The 18,738-nt window shown below is 40.0% G+C and overlaps 1 protein-coding gene across 1 annotated transcript; it reads right to left on the bottom strand.

Annotated features, from left to right (window-relative positions):
• Nucleotides 1-508: 508 nt before the first annotated feature.
• Nucleotides 509-15,500, bottom strand: LOC119719933 (WD repeat-containing protein 5). Its single transcript, XM_038189416.1, has 13 exons — nt 15,368-15,500; nt 13,275-13,410; nt 12,563-12,659; nt 11,118-11,191; nt 10,641-10,730; nt 9,798-9,887; nt 9,026-9,109; nt 8,327-8,382; nt 6,752-6,798; nt 6,231-6,306; nt 5,170-5,278; nt 4,263-4,350; nt 509-3,427 (listed from the first exon to the last, which is right to left on the bottom strand). The coding sequence occupies exons 2-13, from the start codon at nt 13,398-13,400 to the stop codon at nt 3,327-3,329; spliced, it is 1,038 nt and encodes a 345-aa protein (XP_038045344.1). The 5' UTR covers nt 13,401-13,410; nt 15,368-15,500; the 3' UTR covers nt 509-3,326.
• Between the last annotated feature and the right edge of the window lie 3,238 nt (nt 15,501-18,738).

The following is an 18,738-nucleotide window of genomic DNA, read 5'->3' as shown; positions in this document are numbered from 1 at the left end:
TACCCCGTTTGCTACCAAAGACTGTTAATCGTCCGAGATTGACCATGGTTTATGAAAAATGATGCAGTTTGAAAAGTTGCAAATTTAAAGATTACGGGAGGAGAAATTGTTAAGCGTAAACCACACATGCCCGTAATGGCCCCTTTTGATTGCACAGTGCCTGCACAAAGCGCGGGTAATTCAATTAGCGTGCTCCTGTGGATGCAAGCACTGTGTGATGTGCATGCAAGCACTGTGTGATTGGTATTCCCTGCCGTTCTTTTCGGGTAGTGTAACATTGTCACGCAGCAATGTCCACTGGCGTACTCTTTATATTTGCAACTTTTCAAACTGCATCATTTTTTATAAACCGTTGTCACTGTTGGACGATTTACAGTGTTTGGTAGCAAACGGGGTATCAAAATGTAGCTAACAACATTCCCTAAAGGTCCATATAAATGAAGTCATCATAAGACAATCAGATTCTAAATTATTACCTCTCCAATGAGTGTGGCCTTTCTTTTTTGGGGGTGTTAAATACAAAGAACAGGTAGCAGAATGGCTGATAATTGATCAACTTTAAAGAAGGAATTTGAGCTAATATTCCTCACGAAAGCTCTCAAACCCAAGTGCGAAAGTGGCTTTCAACAGAAGTGTGGCATTTTGCAAACACTAAAACTTGCAACTTATAATGCAACACTGTAGATGCATTCATCATCTCAAGACCGCTCACATTTTTCTAATACCGGAATTGAAAAATGCTATTCGGATATTCGTTTGATCATCGAATATTCAAATATTCGAATATTTGGTATGCATACCCTGCACAGCCCTAGCCACTGCCAGTCTGATGACTGAACAACACGAGAAAGTCACAGAATTCAAGAAGAAACATATGTACAGCAATGTTTAAAAAAAACACACAATTCACGATGACAGTTTAAACTTAAAAAAATGAGCTATCTGTACTTCAAACTAAATAATACCATTAACTCATATTCATTGTACAATACTGATATTTACAGTGAAGAGACCATAATAATGGCTCAACTTATAATAGTAACATTCGAGTGTAACTTTTTTCCTTTAACAGTGGATCCTATATCAACGCATAATATGCTCAGTGCTTGTTGACAAAGTTACATTTCACGTCGGATGACGTGTATACACGCAAAGGTTTTGCGGTATTCGGAATGGATGACGGATAAACATGCAACGAGCGAGGCTGGAAATATCTGTCTGCGACCAGCTCGCAATGAGCAAGGGCAGAAATATCAGGGTGTGCTACCCGCAGATGACGGCCTGAGCTCGTCTGGCATCGAGGCTCGTAAAAAACAATCCCGCGCCTGGTCCGGTTGATGTCAAAATAATCCCGGCGAGAAAAATCCTAACTTCACAAAGTTACTTTGTAGGGCCCATTGAATCATTGCAGTAGTCTTTACCACACTTAGTAAATGTTTAGACAGTCACAATTTGTATGAATTGCAAGGTAATGGGGAGCCAATTCACACAGAAGTTCAATAAAAGGAAAGGAGATGGGACAAGCAGCGTATCGCAAAGTAGGAAATGTTGGGTGGAAAATGCACCATCTAACCCACCTCAATCCTCCAAAATCCTCATGGCGGTTTTGGAGGATTTTGGAGGATTGAGGATGAATGGTGTTTTAAAAGGAGGAGAATTTTGAGGGATTGAGGATGAATGCATTTTTTGAGGCAGGATGGTCTTGACGATTTTGAAGGATTGAGACACTGGGTATCCTTCATTTGAACATAAGTGCACAATTTTGGAGGATTTGGACAACTGAGGATGGTTCCTCGCAAAAAGGGCCTAGGGAGTTAGGGTAAGTCACTGTAGTACCTGAAACTGCCCTGCCTATTACTTCATGTAGCCTCCAAAACCGCATAAACACAATGTAATACAATGTAGTACAGGTGCTAACTGAAAGGTTCACAAGGTGACGTCATGGCCACTTGTGTGTCAATTGGCCAGAATGCATATTTTTCACATGGAATATTTGGAAGAATCACTTACATTTTTAAGCGCAGAGGTTTATCGCTCTACCACTGATCTTTATACAGAAATACTGTGATTGAAACAAGCACATTCTATTTGTTTACCCGCACAGAATCCTGATACTACCTAAAGTGTAATGCGGCCCTAACAGAGATAAGTACAAACGAGCATCTTGGCAGTAAATAGTCAAGTACAAGTTACAAGATGTAAAACCATCCCATGGCCCTGGACAAGGTCAAAAGGTCATGTGAAAATTGGCAGGCCAGTTATAGTAAATGTTCAATTTCTACCATGCCCCCCCCCCAAAAAAAAGAAAGAACAAAACGAGGAAAGAGTAAAAACAACAATTCACTCTGGTCTCGTTCTGTGTTTCTAGATACATATGTACACATTTCATACAAAAAGGACGATCATTATAAACATACGTAAATTCCAACTGAGTTAATTATGACAATGCCATAAACGAAATCAAATCCACTTCATTTTCAAACGCATGTATTTGATGGAAACAGTGATTGAAGTTGAACCCTTTAGCCATTGTACTGCCCCAAACCGCCCTGCCTGATACTCCTCATACCGCCCCAAACCGTCCTGGCAGTCTGGGACCTTGCTGATTAATGGAGGAATAAATACAGTGCAATACAATTTAATACAAGAGCCAAAGATTTAAACCGTTGCTTGACGAGTACAATATTACTAAGGGAATGTGTGCTTGGCCCGTTTTTAACACTCTGTTTCAGAAGGTTGGACTCTGGATGCTAATAATTACCCGGACTACGAAATACATAGGACTATGAAATACTGACTCACTGGTAGTATTGTGCATGCCTACGTGAGAATTGTGAACGTTCAACCAATGAAACGGTAAAAGGCACCAGATTTCATAGGAGTCCAAATTTCATGTGACACTGGAAAAGTGTTTAAGACCGGCCAGCCGGTCTTTATCAACCGTTTAAAACTGGCCACATGACGGCTCTTGACCAGTAGGAATGGGTAAACTATCTTAGGTATTTATGAATTGTGTTTATGTATTAATCCTTAAGATTACGTTCCGAAATTTAAAAAAAAGTATTTGTGATTAAGAAAGCGGATTGGGGACAACAGTGTTTGCTTCCCACATGGTGCCCAAGCAGCCACCATGTACCAGGCTGGCACTCTAATAGAATTCATGATACTGAACATGAATGATGGAATAAACACAGAAAGTTTACTGTTTAAAGCAGCGTCATGAACTTGGCGCCTCGATCAATCTATTGATAGATACATGTACTTCATCACAACCCAAGATCACCCATAAGCACATCGGTCCAGATCTGCTTGAACCTTCACAAGCATCAACAGTCTGAGCGCCATATTTTGATGGTTTTATCGTTTTCAAGAGCAGCAGAAGCAATCAGATTCTCGGTCGGGTGACATGCTGTGCATAGCACCACATCTGCAGAAAAGATAACAAGAAAATTGAACTCTTAATAAAAAATTTCCGGAGTGGCTTTTCATCATTCACAAACCTTTGCTTCAGTGCCAACATCAGTTGATGCACTTGTAATCTAATGAGCACACAACAAAGTTGTTGTCTACTGTGAAATAGCCTATAGTCGCGTGTCAATGTGCCCTATGCAAATCTATGTTGCGCATATGGGTGCGCGTTGACACGCGAACGGGTCCGCAGTGACACATGCACGCCCCGGGTACACTTTCTACTCTGTGCCCAGGGTCAATTCAAGGTACCCGGGGAACATGAGTATGCGGAGACCAATAGTGCAGCTCCAGCAGTTCCTAACCCTGCTGAATCCAACAGGATCCAACTATGTCACATACCCGATGGAGCCTGTTGGATTGAGCAGTAAACCCCTTGTGTACATTCCTCGTGCAAAATGTTGGATTCAGCAGGCAAACTGAACCACATTATAATGCCAAGTTGAACCCCGTAGGATTCAGCAGACAACTGAAAATAAGGCACAGTGGATTGAGCAGGAAACTCTGGTTGGACTCTGTTGGATTTAGCAGGGTAGTCCTGAGGAAGTACTAGGGGTTCGGGGTAATGTCTGTGACAGAGCCAATGAACCATATATAATTAATGACTCGGAAAAATGATCCAAAACTCCTAGTCTGTAATCTCCTCGACCATTACCAGATGACGGATGTATAAGATTTGAAAAATATATTTTCAGGTTTATTCACCGAGTTCTTAAAAACTCTGTCGCAGACAGAATTGCCCATTATATTTGATGAATTCAATTCCTTTGCTCCTATATTCACATGTCACTTACCTGTGTGGCCTTGTAGTTTCTGTACAATCTCTTTGGTTTGAAGGTTCCAAATGTAAACCATGTTGTCCTCTGATCCAGACACTATCCACTGTTCAAGTTCAAAACAGATCGTAACATTCAAATAGTGTTGGTTATATCGTAGCTTGTTGGGCCCCTACAGCTTCAACGAATATGCCTAGTATTGCTTAGGAGTTCTATGCTTCTAATAGCAGTCAAACCGTGCCAAGTTTAAAGGTAATATACATCATTTGCTTTTGCTGTAATTTTCAGAAATGGTTGGAATTGGGGGGTTGGAAATATATAGCAAATATAGTTACACTGACTTTTTTGAGGTTTTGGGTTCGAAAATGCTATAAAAACCAAGAAAACCAATCATTTTCCTGTAGTCTGGTTCCCTGACTCCATTTAAGAAGAAACAGAGCAGTTTACATATATTGGGGAATTGTAAGGTCAGGGAACCAGTCTAGCTGGCTTGTACCCGTTCATAGGTGTGTAATCGATTGCAAACAAGTGCGATGGTCAACTGGGGCCAGTATTTGAAAAAAAGCCAGTTTTTTCCAACGCTGATCGGCCGATCAGCGTTGGAAATTGATACAAAAATACCACTTTTCTTGAAAATGACAGTATACCAGGTGCCATGATTTTACAGGATGCTTTACACTGTCATTCACTAACAGTCCAGCTAGGTATTTCAGAATGATTTGGTAGCTTTATTTTTTGACGTTTGCAAATGTTGTATTTTCCCTTTAATATGACAGGCCATTTCTATAATTGGGCTAGCAAGCTGCTGAGATTGGGCCATCGCAACTTGCCAAGGATGGGCATTTGCAACTCTGCGTGACAAAGCAGGAAATAAATATTGAATTTACAATTCCCCAATGCAAATTCCATCTTATGAACAACCTACCTTGCCTCCCGTCACAGAGAAATTGGCAAATATGCAGTACTTTTCGTTTTTGTGTCCGGTGTAAGTCTTCAAACATTTGCCCTTGCTGTAGTCCCACAGCTTTAATGTGCTGGCAATAAATGAAAAGTAAAAAATAAAAGTTTTTTTTATTCCAGAGGGTAAAATAAGCAACAGGACAATGCATGCTGAGTAAAGCTGGTCCCAGAGTCCACAAAATTCCTTTCAATTGATTCAGAATAGCTATTCACTGGAAGTTGGGCCAGATTTAACCCATTCGTTGGCATTATGGGGTAATCCTATATGATAGCACTGCTCGACTCACAAGTGACAATACTATTTAAATCTCCCATCTTATGTGAACCAGGAGTAAATTTAACAATTGTTGACTGCTGTTGATGTGGGATATGATGTTTTTAACACCCGAGGGGCGCATAGCTCCTGAGGCGAGGCTAGCGTGCCAGCAGGTTCCATACGCGCGCGCAATGCGTACAATGAACGCAGTGCGATATCACTGATCTCTCCGTCTGTGACATGCATTTTTATAGACCAGACACGTGGCCGTTCTAGACCAATGAAATTACAGTATCCAAGCACACGATATAGCAAAAGTACTAGTTACTTCAGAGATTGTTGCTACCTTTCAAATTCAATAAACCTTTATCATGCTGCCACCATTTCAGTCATGTTCCCTGTAACCAATAACAATACTGAATGATAAATGTTTTTGTGCAAAAAGGAACCAGACTATTTTTCCTTCCAGCCTCGCTTTGGTTACGTTGATTTGAATGGGACAAAATCAAGATGGCCGCGACATGATAATGGTCTATAAGGCAAACTTCAGTAAAAAGTCTGTGAAATGTCCATGAACGTTTGCTGAATTTTAGTGTTGCTAAGGACTGATCAGTCTGTGTACTCTCCGAGTACCCATGTCCACTCTTGCCTGACTAATTTCATAGACCCTTTTACTACAGATTAATTGTTTCGGAAATACAATTGATTTTTAAGGGTTAAGATTAATTGAAATTTTTGTGAAATGACCCCCTCATGTGGTTTTAACTTACTTGTCTAATGTTGCCGCCAGTATGTACTTGCCGTTGGGTGAAAACTTGACGAACGATACAGGAGGATTGTCATCGTCTACAAAACATTCAGAAAAGACTGACATTATTGCACACATACTGGATCTCTTCTCACTGATGGATTCCGTGCACAAGTACCCCCTCAATGGTTACATAGGGAGAGTTGGGGGAGACCTATGGAATGGATGTTGGACGGAATTAATGTTGGTGCCTGACGTTCACAAAAAAGACTGGCTTGTGCATAATAAAAATAAAACAAGCCGTGCCTACTTAGTTCAAGAACAAGTTCATGCATGCAGTGTGTGTTCCTCCCACAAGAGCTTTCGAAAGTACTAATTTTTCTTGCACGGAGACCTTTTTTTCCCAGCCACACTTGGTCTATTACACACATGTAAAACAAGCGGCACATGTAAAACAAGAGGCAATGCAGGTCATGCTTCTATGAGAGCACATGTCTCCATTCACAAAGTACCAGCAAGCACAATAGTCTATAAAGAACTTACCAATTAATGTCTTCAAACACTGGCCTGATGCTGTATCCCAGATTCGACTACAAACAACAGATAATTATTGTAATAAGAATAAAAAGGTTGTGGCGCATGACTATTAACCTCTTAAAATAATTTCAAAAAAGTGTAACGCAACACAGTTGACAGTGCAAAAAAATGTTATTGATAATATATAATTGTAGTATTAAAGTTGCTCTCTCCGTGCTCTTGAACAAATTCATTTTTCCCTGATGCCTTTTTTCTGTTCTGGACTTCTGTAACCCTCTGAAACAGGGATTTCATTTTGGGTTTTTTGTGAACGGACAGATCTGCTCTATCAGTATGGATTCTGATAGGGCGGCAGGAACTAGTTTAACCTGCAAGAACTGAAATATTGTCAGGCTGCAAATAATTTGCAATTTTTATTCGATGCCGTATTCAACAGTAGATAACTTTTATATTGCAAGGAAAATAGCAATTTAAAAATCATGCATTTTCCAAGTGAATCTCGAAAACGGCAAGGGGAGAGCAATTTTAAAGGTGTGCACAGCATGCAGCCTTGTTTTCACGGCAATTTAAAAAAAAAATCACTCCCAATTTTTAACTACACAGTTTGCACAATTCATAAAAACCTTTAACCAATGACAAACGAAATAACACAAATCCTGGCTTTCTTAAACCACTTTTCAATTTTATTTGGAATGGCACTGGAGACGCATATGTGTTTGTTGCATGATTACTCAACCAGATCCCGTAATAATCTGTTTCTTCCCTTCAGCCGCACCATGTAAGTATTAACACCCTTCTCTTTTACGGTCCTCGTTTATGGAATGCCATCCCCGATGACGTAACAACAGAGCCGTCCATGGGTCAATTTGAGACTTCTTATATAAAAAGAGTCCTCCTCTCCCATTATGTAACATAGCTGTATTTCTCTCCTTATTTATTTAAGTTTTTAGTTATAAGATTTGAGGCTTTGCATGGTGGGTATCGGTATCGTTTCGGTTTGCGGTAACACCATGTGGTAATAACTACTGCTTAGAAGATATTAGTTCTGAAAAGAACTTGTCCTGCTTATTATCAACTTTGCTAAGTAGTTTTTTGTTCTGATAAGAATGTTCAGTCCTGCTGTAAGTTTTTAGTTGTCATCAGATATTACATTCCTTCTTTGTATTATTTCGCCGTCAGCTTTAGTCATGTCTTTTCTGTCCTGTCTGTCCCGTCCTTGTCTTGTTTGTAGTTGTTGGTATTGTTTTTTTTGTCTGTACGGGCTATTTTCTCACAAGCCTCGGCTTACTTAAACAGCCTCATGCTCTTTTTTCTCTTGTACATACATCATAATTCTTATCTTATTATTAGTTCCAAGTGTTCATTATTTTTGTTTATTATATGTTCGATATATAGTGATTCTGTTATTTTCCTATGTACTAATTTTCTTTAATTATCGATGTATTTCCAAAATGGAGTATGGAATAAATGTCTTCTTGAATTGAAATGAAAAAAAAAAGTCAAGCCAAATAATTTTTTCTAAGTCATCATCTCAATGTACAATCTTGTAATGGATACAAAAAATACTGAGGTAACACTTACCAGAGCCCATCGTAACTGCTTGACACAATAAGGGACCCATCACGATTGAAATCAACCTGCAATCAATTTAAAAACAAACCACACACTAGTCAACTTCTAATTACACTAGTCAACTTCTAATTCAGTAGAGATATCAACATTGTCATCAATGAATCAGGGAGGAATCTTTGATAAAAAAAACACCCAAAATAGTACTTTAAAGGTAGGGTTAATGAGCCAGCCTTACAGTACGAGGTTTGATTCCATTAAAAACTGAACATTTCATCAAGTTATTTCATAAGAACTTGATTTTTATGCGAATGCATTGATTTTTCTGTTTCAGTTAAAGTCACGGGTAAAACAAGCATGATTTTTGAACATGTGGTAGAAGTGGCAGCTGATCACTTAGTTCACGTATACTGATACAGTGTCGCGCGACACTCAGTTCATGTAGATTGAATGGCCCTTCGTTTTTTGTCAAAATTATCGGTCTTAAATTATCTTTTCCTTTTATTAATAGGAACACTTTGATGAATTAATGGTGCAAGTGTTTACAATTTTGGTTAAGCAAATAGAAATATGCGTGGTAACTAAGCAAGCATTGCTGAAATATACCAAACAGAACAATGGTGCGGTGAATTTTCTTTCGCTTTGATGGTTCGGCTGCAGCATTTGCAACCGCAATGAGTGATTCAATTTCAAAGTAGAAAAAGAACTTACCGCCGACACAGGGTCTGAATGAGCTGGCAGAGTCTTGAGACATTTCCCGGTCTTAACATCCCAGATTCGTACACTTTCATCAAACTAAATCAAATAAACAAGAACATCAATAATGGGCTTCATATCATTACAACTATGAGTCTACTATTTGCCATTTTACAAACCTACTTTAAGTGTTTTCTGTGTTGAATTACTTTTAAGGGATTTTCAGTATTTTCAATTAATTTTTGATAGATGTTCTGTCCTTTTCAAGTTGGTTCACTTTTTTACTTTTTCCCTTTTTTCATATTTTCCCCTTCAAAGATACATTTTGGAAAAATAATCCCCGCTCATCCATTTTTTGTTTAACCCTGTCCATCCCAACTCCATCAAAATCAATCCCCCCATTTTGATGGATTTTCAGGGACTTGGTCCAGAAGGACCAATAAATATTGATGGAGTATGATGGACTCGGGCCTAATGGCCTGAAGCAGTGCTAGGCATATCCGATTGATTTTGCCAAGCTTCCTGTACTGCTATTGTGATAAAAGCCATGTGTAGCAAGTCCATGAATGCCAACCAGTGCGTCAGTGGTGGATTCCATTATATCATTGTATAGTTTCGCATTGGAAGCACACTGATTGGTGGATTTTGATGGACTTGGTCCAGTTCCTCGTAAAGTAAAGATGACTGAAGCTTAAGAGGTTGTTTTTTTCAATGACGTACAAGCTTTAGTTCTATAAGAAAGTATTTATTATACCATGTGTATTCAGGTTTGCAATGTTTGACTTACCGAGCCAGAAACGATCAGGTTGGACTGTGGATTGAAGTTGCAGCAGAACACATAGTTACTGTGACCTTTCAATGTCTTCAAACACTTTCCCTGATAAAGACAATCATATTTCATCAATAAATTTAACGTGAATCTAGAATGTGATTCATGAATTCACTCACAACATTAAAATACAAATATTCATGGCCACGAACGGCAGTAAGCAAATTAACCTCTACCCTTCATCTCTGGCGGGCAGCTACAACAAAGCCATCCCAGCAGTCAAAATCAATCAACTGATCATTTGTTAAAGTATTTACTTGTGCTCCAGAGGAGTTTTTTAGAGGTCGACAGTAGTTGACAACTACTAGTATTACCGGTCCTATTGTCTGAGCAGTTTTTGTTCCAAATATAGTAATGACTTTTTAAATTGTACAATTGCATGTAAATAAATCAAATTAGGTTTTGTCCTTCGCCGTCGTATAAACACTGTATACTCAGTGTGTTACCTCCCGAGTGAAAGTTGGAAAAAATCACTCGGGTGGGACTCGAACCCACGACCTCCTGCTTTCTAGTGCAGATGTCTTACCACTCGACCACCGAGCTAACGGGATTGGTTGGCTGGTTCAAATCTGATGTACATAGCAGCGGGTACCGCATTAACCATTCATAAGATGGACTTTTTGCATCGGGATGATGTAAATCAAATTAGGTTTTGCCCTTCGCCGACGTATAAACACTGTATACTCAGTGTGTTACCTCCCGAGTGAAAGTTGGAAAAAATCACTCTGTCAACATCTAAATACCTGTAAATACTTTGTCAACATCTATCAATTCTTCATTAAGTCCACAAAGTAAACTCACAGTGCTGAAGTCCCAGACTTTAAGGGTCTTATCATCGGACGCTGAAACTAGCAGACGGGAGTCACTTGACCATGCAACGTCTGAAATTCCCTATAAACGATCATAAATACGACATATATTGAAATAAAACCATAATCAACAATAATTTTGTAATCACGCACTGCATGAACTTCATGTACATGAATAAAGTTACAGCCAGTTCACTGCACTAAGTTTTTACTGAAAAATCTATAAAATCGGAAGTCGTAAGTTTCCAAGAAAAAAATAGATAAAAACTGTAAGACTTTTAACACAAGTATCCCCATATTGGGACAATCTAATGAAAATTTAACGGGGTTAACAAAAGACAGTTTTGAAATTGCAGTCTTACATGTATGTTTTTTTCACAATATTCTGACTTCCTAAGTAAGAGGACATTGCAAAAATACACAACTTCTTCAAATATGCATTTCAAATTTACTGATGAATGAATCTTACCAGTTTGTGGCCGGACACTGTCTTCTCAAATTTCCCATCATATGCTCCCCATATTTTGATTAACTTATCCGCAGCTGGAAAAAAATTGCACACAGAAAAAAAATGACACTCAAATAATACTTTTGCGTTTTTGTTGTTGCACATACTAGTTGCATACATCTATGTACGTTTGTCTCTTGGTTACATCAGACATGATATTTGTCCCCCAGGAAAATTTAGTGTCCTGCAGACCCCAAAAGTGTGATGTATACAGCGCAGAATGCTGAAAATGGAAGAAATAATAGGAAATGCTAGGGAGAAAAAAGTTCTATCCCTATAACTCCCCAACCTCTCATGCCCAGAAGCCTGAATCCTCCAATATCCTCTAATGGAATGGAGTTAACAACTCTAAGCACCTGAATCCTTCAAATTCATCCACTGTTTGTTGCTGGAGGCCTCTGCCTGGATCCTTCGAAATCCTCCACTGGGTTTGCTGGCATGTTATCACATAATCGGATTTCAGTGCTCTCATGAGTTCATTAGCCTGTGTAACTTATTGAAATCCTCCGTTGTCATCCTGTATTGTGGATTGGCAATGCCAAGGCCCTAAACAGTTGGAGTAACAAGTGACAGCCTGAATCCTCCATAATCGTTTTTTTGGCAAAACCAGCCAGAGCCTCAATCTTCCAAATTCATCCAGTATCAGATTGGACCTGATGACCTGGATCCTCTGTTATCATCCAGACGCAAAATCCTCTTATTCCCTTAACCCTAACCGCCCTAAATCCTTCAAAATCTCCTTTGCCAAAGTGGAGGAATTTGGAGGATTGAGGTTACATGGCAAAAGTGCGTTACTGATTTCGTAGGATGCATTTTGTCAAGGTCTTGGGCCGGACCTTGAGTTGTTTTTGCTCAGCAATGCACAAATCTAGGCCTGGATTATGCTTGAAATCCTCCGTACTGCTCCAGGATGTCACTGGCCAAGCCTCAACATATTGACAGTCACTGCCGCAGGATTTTGCAGGATTCAGGCAGTGGTCACCCGTCCACGGACCATATTCAGGAAATAATGGAGGAATTTGCAGGATTAAGGCTATATGCTATTTTTCCATGAGGCCAATTGGAGGATTTTGCAGAATTGAGGCGACATCCTAGCAAAAAGGCCTAGGGAATTAGGGTTAATCCTGATTTTCAAAGGTCCTCAATCTAAAATCCTCCATTTTGTAATGACGACTTTTGGAGGATTTGGGAAGGTTAGGGTTAAAATAGGCAAACTATCATGCCTGATATACTCCCCAAGACCTTTCATACAACAAAATATTCACAAAATCTATTTTTTATTTACACTAAATGACTCTTAACATGCTTAAAATCACTTTATTATCCATGAAAATAAAAGGTCAGGGTTACTGTCATGAAAGGAAATAAAGAACTGATATTGTGTACATGTCAAGTTTTATACTTACAAGAGCTGGCTAACCATTCACCATTAGGGCTGAATTTCACTGAAGACACTGCCTTTGTGTGACCAGCAAGAGTGAATTTCAGTGAGTAGTTAGGCTTCTAAAACAAAACACAGAAACAAAACAACTCATATAAACATGAGGGAACACACAGGCTTCAGAAATGCGAATATTCATTGCCAGATCGTGTTTACAAGTCCTTTGGCATTAACTGGTTAAAGCAGTCCATATTTGTTTTATAATGCCTTACCCACAGATTCTGCTTGATTTTGAGCGATAACTGAATAATTCCACCAAAAGAAATGAAATTAGTTGAAAAGTTACCTGCACTTTTCCAAACTACTTCTTCCCGAAATGTTTGAACCTGATTCTATAGACGTGGGAACAATACACACAACATGCACACCCATAAGCTTGTGCACACAGACCCCCGATTGAAACACTTTTCAATCGTGTAGCGCACTTTTTTTCAGTCATTGATTAGTCTTTTTGATTGTCAAAATAGTTGATGCCATGAAACTCGCTCTAGGCCAATCAGGAGATTGCATGCAAATTTGCAGAATGCAGATTTGGTTACCACATCCCCCATAGTCTTGTGTGCATTTATCTGCCACGTTTATCCCGGCAGTAAATATTGTCGAATCTTGTTATACACATGCGTAGTTGGAATACCGATTTGTTTTTTTACAAAAACTTGACACTGATATATTGATACCTTTGGCAGATTGGAGATGGCTGTAGTTGGGGCATTGGCACTGCTTGCTGGTGTTGTAGTTGGTGACGTCTTACTGTGAGATTCCTTCTTTACTTGTTCCATCTTTTTGTCTTCACTACTCGCCATTCTATACGTTCTGCGAATCAACAACTGATGAAGTTTATACAAGTACTGTACAATGTATTCTGAGCAACTAGGACTCTACAAATCGCCTTTTTTTAACATTCGGTCATGGACTGGCGATAGTTGAGTGAGTCCTAGAGAGAACTTTTCATTCGAGTGCCATCCAATCATCATGCACTCATCGCCCACCGAAACCAACATGTCAAATATGCCACCTTGGGATCCGGTAAAAAAGAGAAATTTCCCGTTCAAGTCCGTAAATACCGGTGTGGGAAATAGGTCCAGTCTGATCATTCTCTCAAGATCCTTTGCTTTGTGAATGATTCACAAAGCAAAGGATTGACTTGAAACAGAACAAAACTGACTAAACATATGAAAAAAAAGAAGATCATTTCTGCAACTGTGTTGAGGCCAAATTTCACGGCCTCCGCCATTTTTTGACTGCTGGCTACAAAGTAGATTGACCTCCAGGTCAAAATGTTGAATTCCCGATGAGCATTGGAGCTGGAGTTTCTCAAGCTAGCGTGACGGCTGCCATAACGATAACCATGGCGAAAAAAAAGTTTTTCTCCCCATATGTCATGTATGTGGTCCAATGGTTAGGGTGTTCGACTCGTGTGCCGTGGTACACAAGTTTGAATCCTGACGGGGAACATGGTGCTTGTGCTTGACCATTATTGTTTCGTCCGGAAAGAATGTTGCAACCTGACGCTACTTCAGCGGTTGTGTACAAAGTCTATGGAGAGTCAAGACAATTTTCTAAGTATTTCCTAACAAAATTGGAAATGTTTCTCAGTCCCAGATTCATGGCTTATCATCATTTCTGCAACGACTGACCTTCATTGAGATGATATATGAAGAAAAAAGCAGCGTTAGGTTGCAACATTCTTTCCATTTGTCCATCGGATGGGACGTAAAGCCGTAGGTTCTGTGTGTTGTGTAATGCACGTTAAAGAACCCAGTATCTTACCGCTAAGACTAGAGAAGGGGTTTGCCCCGGTGTTTGCAGTGGCTGCTAAATGCGTCGCAGCATGGAGCCCTTATAATAAAGGTGCTACATAATCACATTTCCATCAACTTCATTACCTGTCTCTAATTTAGGAAAAATTCTGCCAACCGGACACCACTTTTTTCAATTAATTTTCTAGCGCCAAAAGTTACCTCTTTTATGGTTATTCCCTCCACTTTCCCTCCTCTACTCTCACCCCCTCCTATCCTTAATTTCTATTTATCAATCAGTCACTCACTTCATCGAGATTCGAACCTCGGACGCTTGCTTGATACACGAGTCTCTTAACCGCTAGGCCGCACGATCGCTGTTGCAATGATCAATCTTTGGACGTATTTGAAGTATCCATTGAAATAAACTAAATATTCATGAGAAAATAAATATTCATAATGACGTATTGCACTATCATTGGCCGGCTCATGCGACGTCTCATGCGACGTCGTGGTTATCGATGTCATGCGTATAACGTACCGCTGTTCCAGACACTTCAATCAGTTTTGACCGGCTGCTTCAACTCGGATCTGCACTACATGTGCATGCAAAATGTGCTCCAAAAACACATTTTTACCAATTTTTTTTCGCATGTCCACTCTTTCCTGGATTCCTCTTGGTTGAAATCACAAGGTAAGGTGAAAATTTGGATGTTTGGCGGCAGGTAAGTGGTGTCCGGTTGGCAGAATTTTTCCCCAGCTCCAAGTAGCCTAAGTCAAGTGTTTTTTTTCAAAGTCTTCAAAATTTGCTCTTTTTTTGGACTTGCTCCCGCCTCTACATTCTTTGAGAGAGTGGGGGCGCTGGTTTCCCGGAACCAGTATATCTCTTGACACCAGAAAACAACGAATCAATATTATTAAAGCGGGAGTTTCCCAAACTACTCAGTAAATAAAATCCAGACACAATTCTTTTTTTGGGAAAAGGCCTACTAAATCGATAGGCCTACTAAATCTTGTTAAATAGTACGCACCTAATTTTGTTCCTCGATGACAGACACTAGACAATGATGTGCAGTAGCAGTGCTGAAACACTACACGTGCACTGCACTTGCGTTGCAAGCTAGTGACTACATATACCAAAGTAGTTTTGTTGGCTACGGCTTTTACAATTACGCGTGCATGTATGCGCGAATGCAAACGGTCGAAGCCACTTGTACTTCACATAACTGACAGCCGTAGTCAAATATTTGGTCTTGTTAGTCTTTCATCAAGGCGTCGTTGTACTGATGAAAGAGGGCGCTATTTTTCTGGTCCACAAAACGATTGTCGCCGGTGGTTCACTTTTCGTGTTTTACGCGCATTATGTGCAAAATCAGTGTTTTAGGTCACGGTGGGAATTCCAGCTGTTTGAAAAAGCTGTTTACAACGCAAGGTCTGAAATTTTGGGAAGCAAAAGTGAGTCGGTTAAATTGAACGTGGAACTAGATTGTGGCGTAGATTAAGGGATTAAGCGTCACCTGTTTTTTGACCGAAGTTGGTCAAGATCCGTCCGCTTTGAGGGTGTAGACCAATAAATAAATTGCCATAGGGACTTTAAAATGAATACTGCAACTTCAAACAATCGTGAATTTAATACTCACAACTCTCACAGGTGATCAAAGCATACGCCAAACTTAAGTTTGATTAGTATCCTCTTTCAATATATTTTTTTTGTGGGGTTGACTTCAAATTTATTTTGGGTGCATTTCCCCTCCAATCACCCTTGAAGCCCACCGCCATTTTGAGAAAAAAAAATCCCTCCACTCAATTGCCAACCCCCCCCCCCCGACTTTCGGATCCAATTTCATTCAAGAAATTCTCAGAAATGGGTAGGCAGGCCTTAGGGCTACAGTGTTTAAGTACACTTTTGTTTACCCTGGCCGGCTTGGAATGTTATATTGTCCTTGTTTTCTGTCCCTCTATCTCCTTTCCCCTGCCAAACTGTCCACCCTCCCCCCGACCCATTTCTTCTCGCATCCTTCAGTCTTGTCTGGTCATACTTTTTCAATTTCCAATTTTGTTTACTTTTTGATATATTTCTGCTTTGTCACTGTACTTTTGTTCATTTGTTGGCCGAATAAATAATAATAATAAATACAAGTACGGGGGGATGTTCAAAGACAGGTTAACATCTAGCAACCCTTCATTTCTATAAATTACCCTCTCGTGCAGGATCCATGCACAAATTGCTCAATTAAGAAAATTGACTCTATAGTGTGATTTGACGCATGGGCGGCGTAGACAATTTGGGGCCTATTTACTGGTCTGCACCCTGAACAGCGCCCCAAATATTATGCTGTCCAGCTCCCCCTCCCTCCCGACCCCGAACCCGGGCCCCATTCATATTGGTCTAGTGACGCCCAGGCTACCATTACAGTAGGGTCTCTATAGTGCTGCAGGTCTACATTATCACACACCTCAAAGTAACGGGTCGGTTAACTTGGAACGGAGCCACGAGCCTCTATTTGCTTGAAAATCCAAGTCCTCAAATTTCTTGGAATTCCGTTGGGGAATCATCAAACCATCCTTGCTCTAAGATCAAAGTTAACTACAGTGGATCTGTTGCAGCGATTAACTATCCAAACGCCCTATCCCAAAAGAAAATAAATGCATCTCAAGGGGGCTGCACTTCAAAAGAAAAAACAACCATTTTTTTGTGGGAAGTTGTTCAGCGCTGGTGATCGATTAGATGTTAATAGATCGCCTTCACAACATCGCCTGTGCGCAGGTTGTTTAGCGACTTTCGCGGTAGAGCTCCCTCACATGGCAATCTTTCGAACAAAAACCCAGTCAGAGAGGGCGCACTAGTACGAAAATCGGCCATGCAGCTGCGGCAGTACGTCTTGGACAACAAACATTAACCAACTGGACGTTTCCCAAACCTTTCACAGCCTTGCTGACCTCTTCCTGATACCACCTGAGTGCCTGTCGACTTCTTGAGACAACTTCTCAAAAAAATTACTTTTTCAAAACCCATCCAACGTTTCCTAAATTCACCCCCACATCTAAATTTCTCCATGCTCACAACCTCTTCAAATACAAAACCCCCTCTATTTCGACCATCAACGGTTTTTGTTAATCAAAACTGAGGCTGACAAGACCACGGGAATTTTAACTTATTTCCCGACTTTTTTCTTTGAACCGTTTCCATTTATTACCAAATGCTTTATATTGGATGATTTCTCAATGACTTTCTTTCTCAACATCTATGTTTTGTACTCTTTCCCCCTGAAGTTTTTGGGTAATCCATGGGGTTCTGTTCCCGGGTATGAACCCTTCCTTCCCTATAGTGTTCCGACATTCTGTAGATGCCGATGGCTCTTTCCACCTTGCCTCTTCCCATCAGATCCCAGCCCACTTTCTGTTATCGCTATTTTCCAGCGGTTTGACTACAAATGCCACGAGCAATCCTGCTCGCCCGAGCAAAGCTCGCCCGAGCAATCCTGTTTAAAAATATATATATTTTATTCCATTTAGTTGCGCTTTCTCTTTATTTTTGTTTACTCTCTGTTTATTTTATCATTCAACGTAATTTCTTTTCTTCGTCAGTATATCTCTTAATGTGTACTCTCCCTTTGTTTTCTAAAAGACACATTAGTTCTGGTTTTACAAGGATATTCCCAGCATTCTGAGAGTTGAGAGTTTCATCTGTTAATCTAAATCCATTGCGAAACAATTATCAAAAAAAGTCTGGACCTTACTGTCTTATTTCCAACTGGCAGTTTCGGCGACTATCAAGACAACTTTCTCTTTATATCATCAGATTTTGACCCTTCAGCGGGCGTCTTTTATCGAACTTCGGCAAACCGATGAAACATGACGTACCCTGCAGTTGATAAAATTTAATAGCACTTTTCCATAACCAGTGAAGAGCTTAACAAAACGTGTCATATTTGTCCTTCATGACATCAGGAATTGCAGTCTTCTTTGTCTCTGTCAGCACTGCAATCGATGTGTGAAGGGTTCAGAACTGACGGAAAAACCTCAACTTATGATCGTTCATCACATTCTCCCCGTGGGGCCGCCATGTTGGGTCAGCTGATAGCTATCGACCATTCAAAAACTTCGTAGACTTCTCTGTCCAGGCTTTCCTCACAATTATGAGTTGGCTGCTCCGATTGGCTTGCTCGTGGGCTCGCATACTGAATTAATTAATGCATATCAAACATTCGTCTCAGAGTTTGCGAACGCAGTTATTATGGTCGGCACTTAAAAGGCAAGGAATAAATATATTCCAAAAGCAGGGGAGAATACAAAGCAAATGCCACACTTAATACGGACAAAACACTGAAAAGGCTGCTATAGAGTTCAATGAAACGTTTCTGTTCACAGTTTTTTAATGGTAAAATAACATTAAATTGGG

The sequence above is a fragment of the Patiria miniata genome, unplaced genomic scaffold (assembly GCF_015706575.1).
Source record: "Patiria miniata isolate m_02_andy unplaced genomic scaffold, ASM1570657v1 HiC_scaffold_9, whole genome shotgun sequence".
Taxonomy (NCBI): Eukaryota; Metazoa; Echinodermata; class Asteroidea; order Valvatida; family Asterinidae; genus Patiria; species Patiria miniata.
The sequence above is the reverse complement of the archived record's forward strand: the minus strand, read 5'-3'. Positions and strand labels throughout refer to the sequence as shown.

What these genes read in the sequence shown, in the direction of transcription:
- LOC119719933 (XM_038189416.1), bottom strand. Translation starts at nt 13,400, where the DNA reads ATGGCGAGTAGTGAAGACAAAAAGATGGAACAAGTAAAGAAGGAATCT. An exon ending in ACCTGATCGTTTCTGGCTCG is followed by an intron (nt 9,110 to 9,797) that starts GTAAGTCAAACA and finishes TATTTGATTTAG; the next exon opens with TTTGATGAAAGTGTACGAAT. An exon ending in ATTCAGACCCTGTGTCGGCG is followed by an intron (nt 8,383 to 9,025) that starts GTAAGTTCTTTT and finishes AATTGATTGCAG; the next exon opens with GTTGATTTCAATCGTGATGG.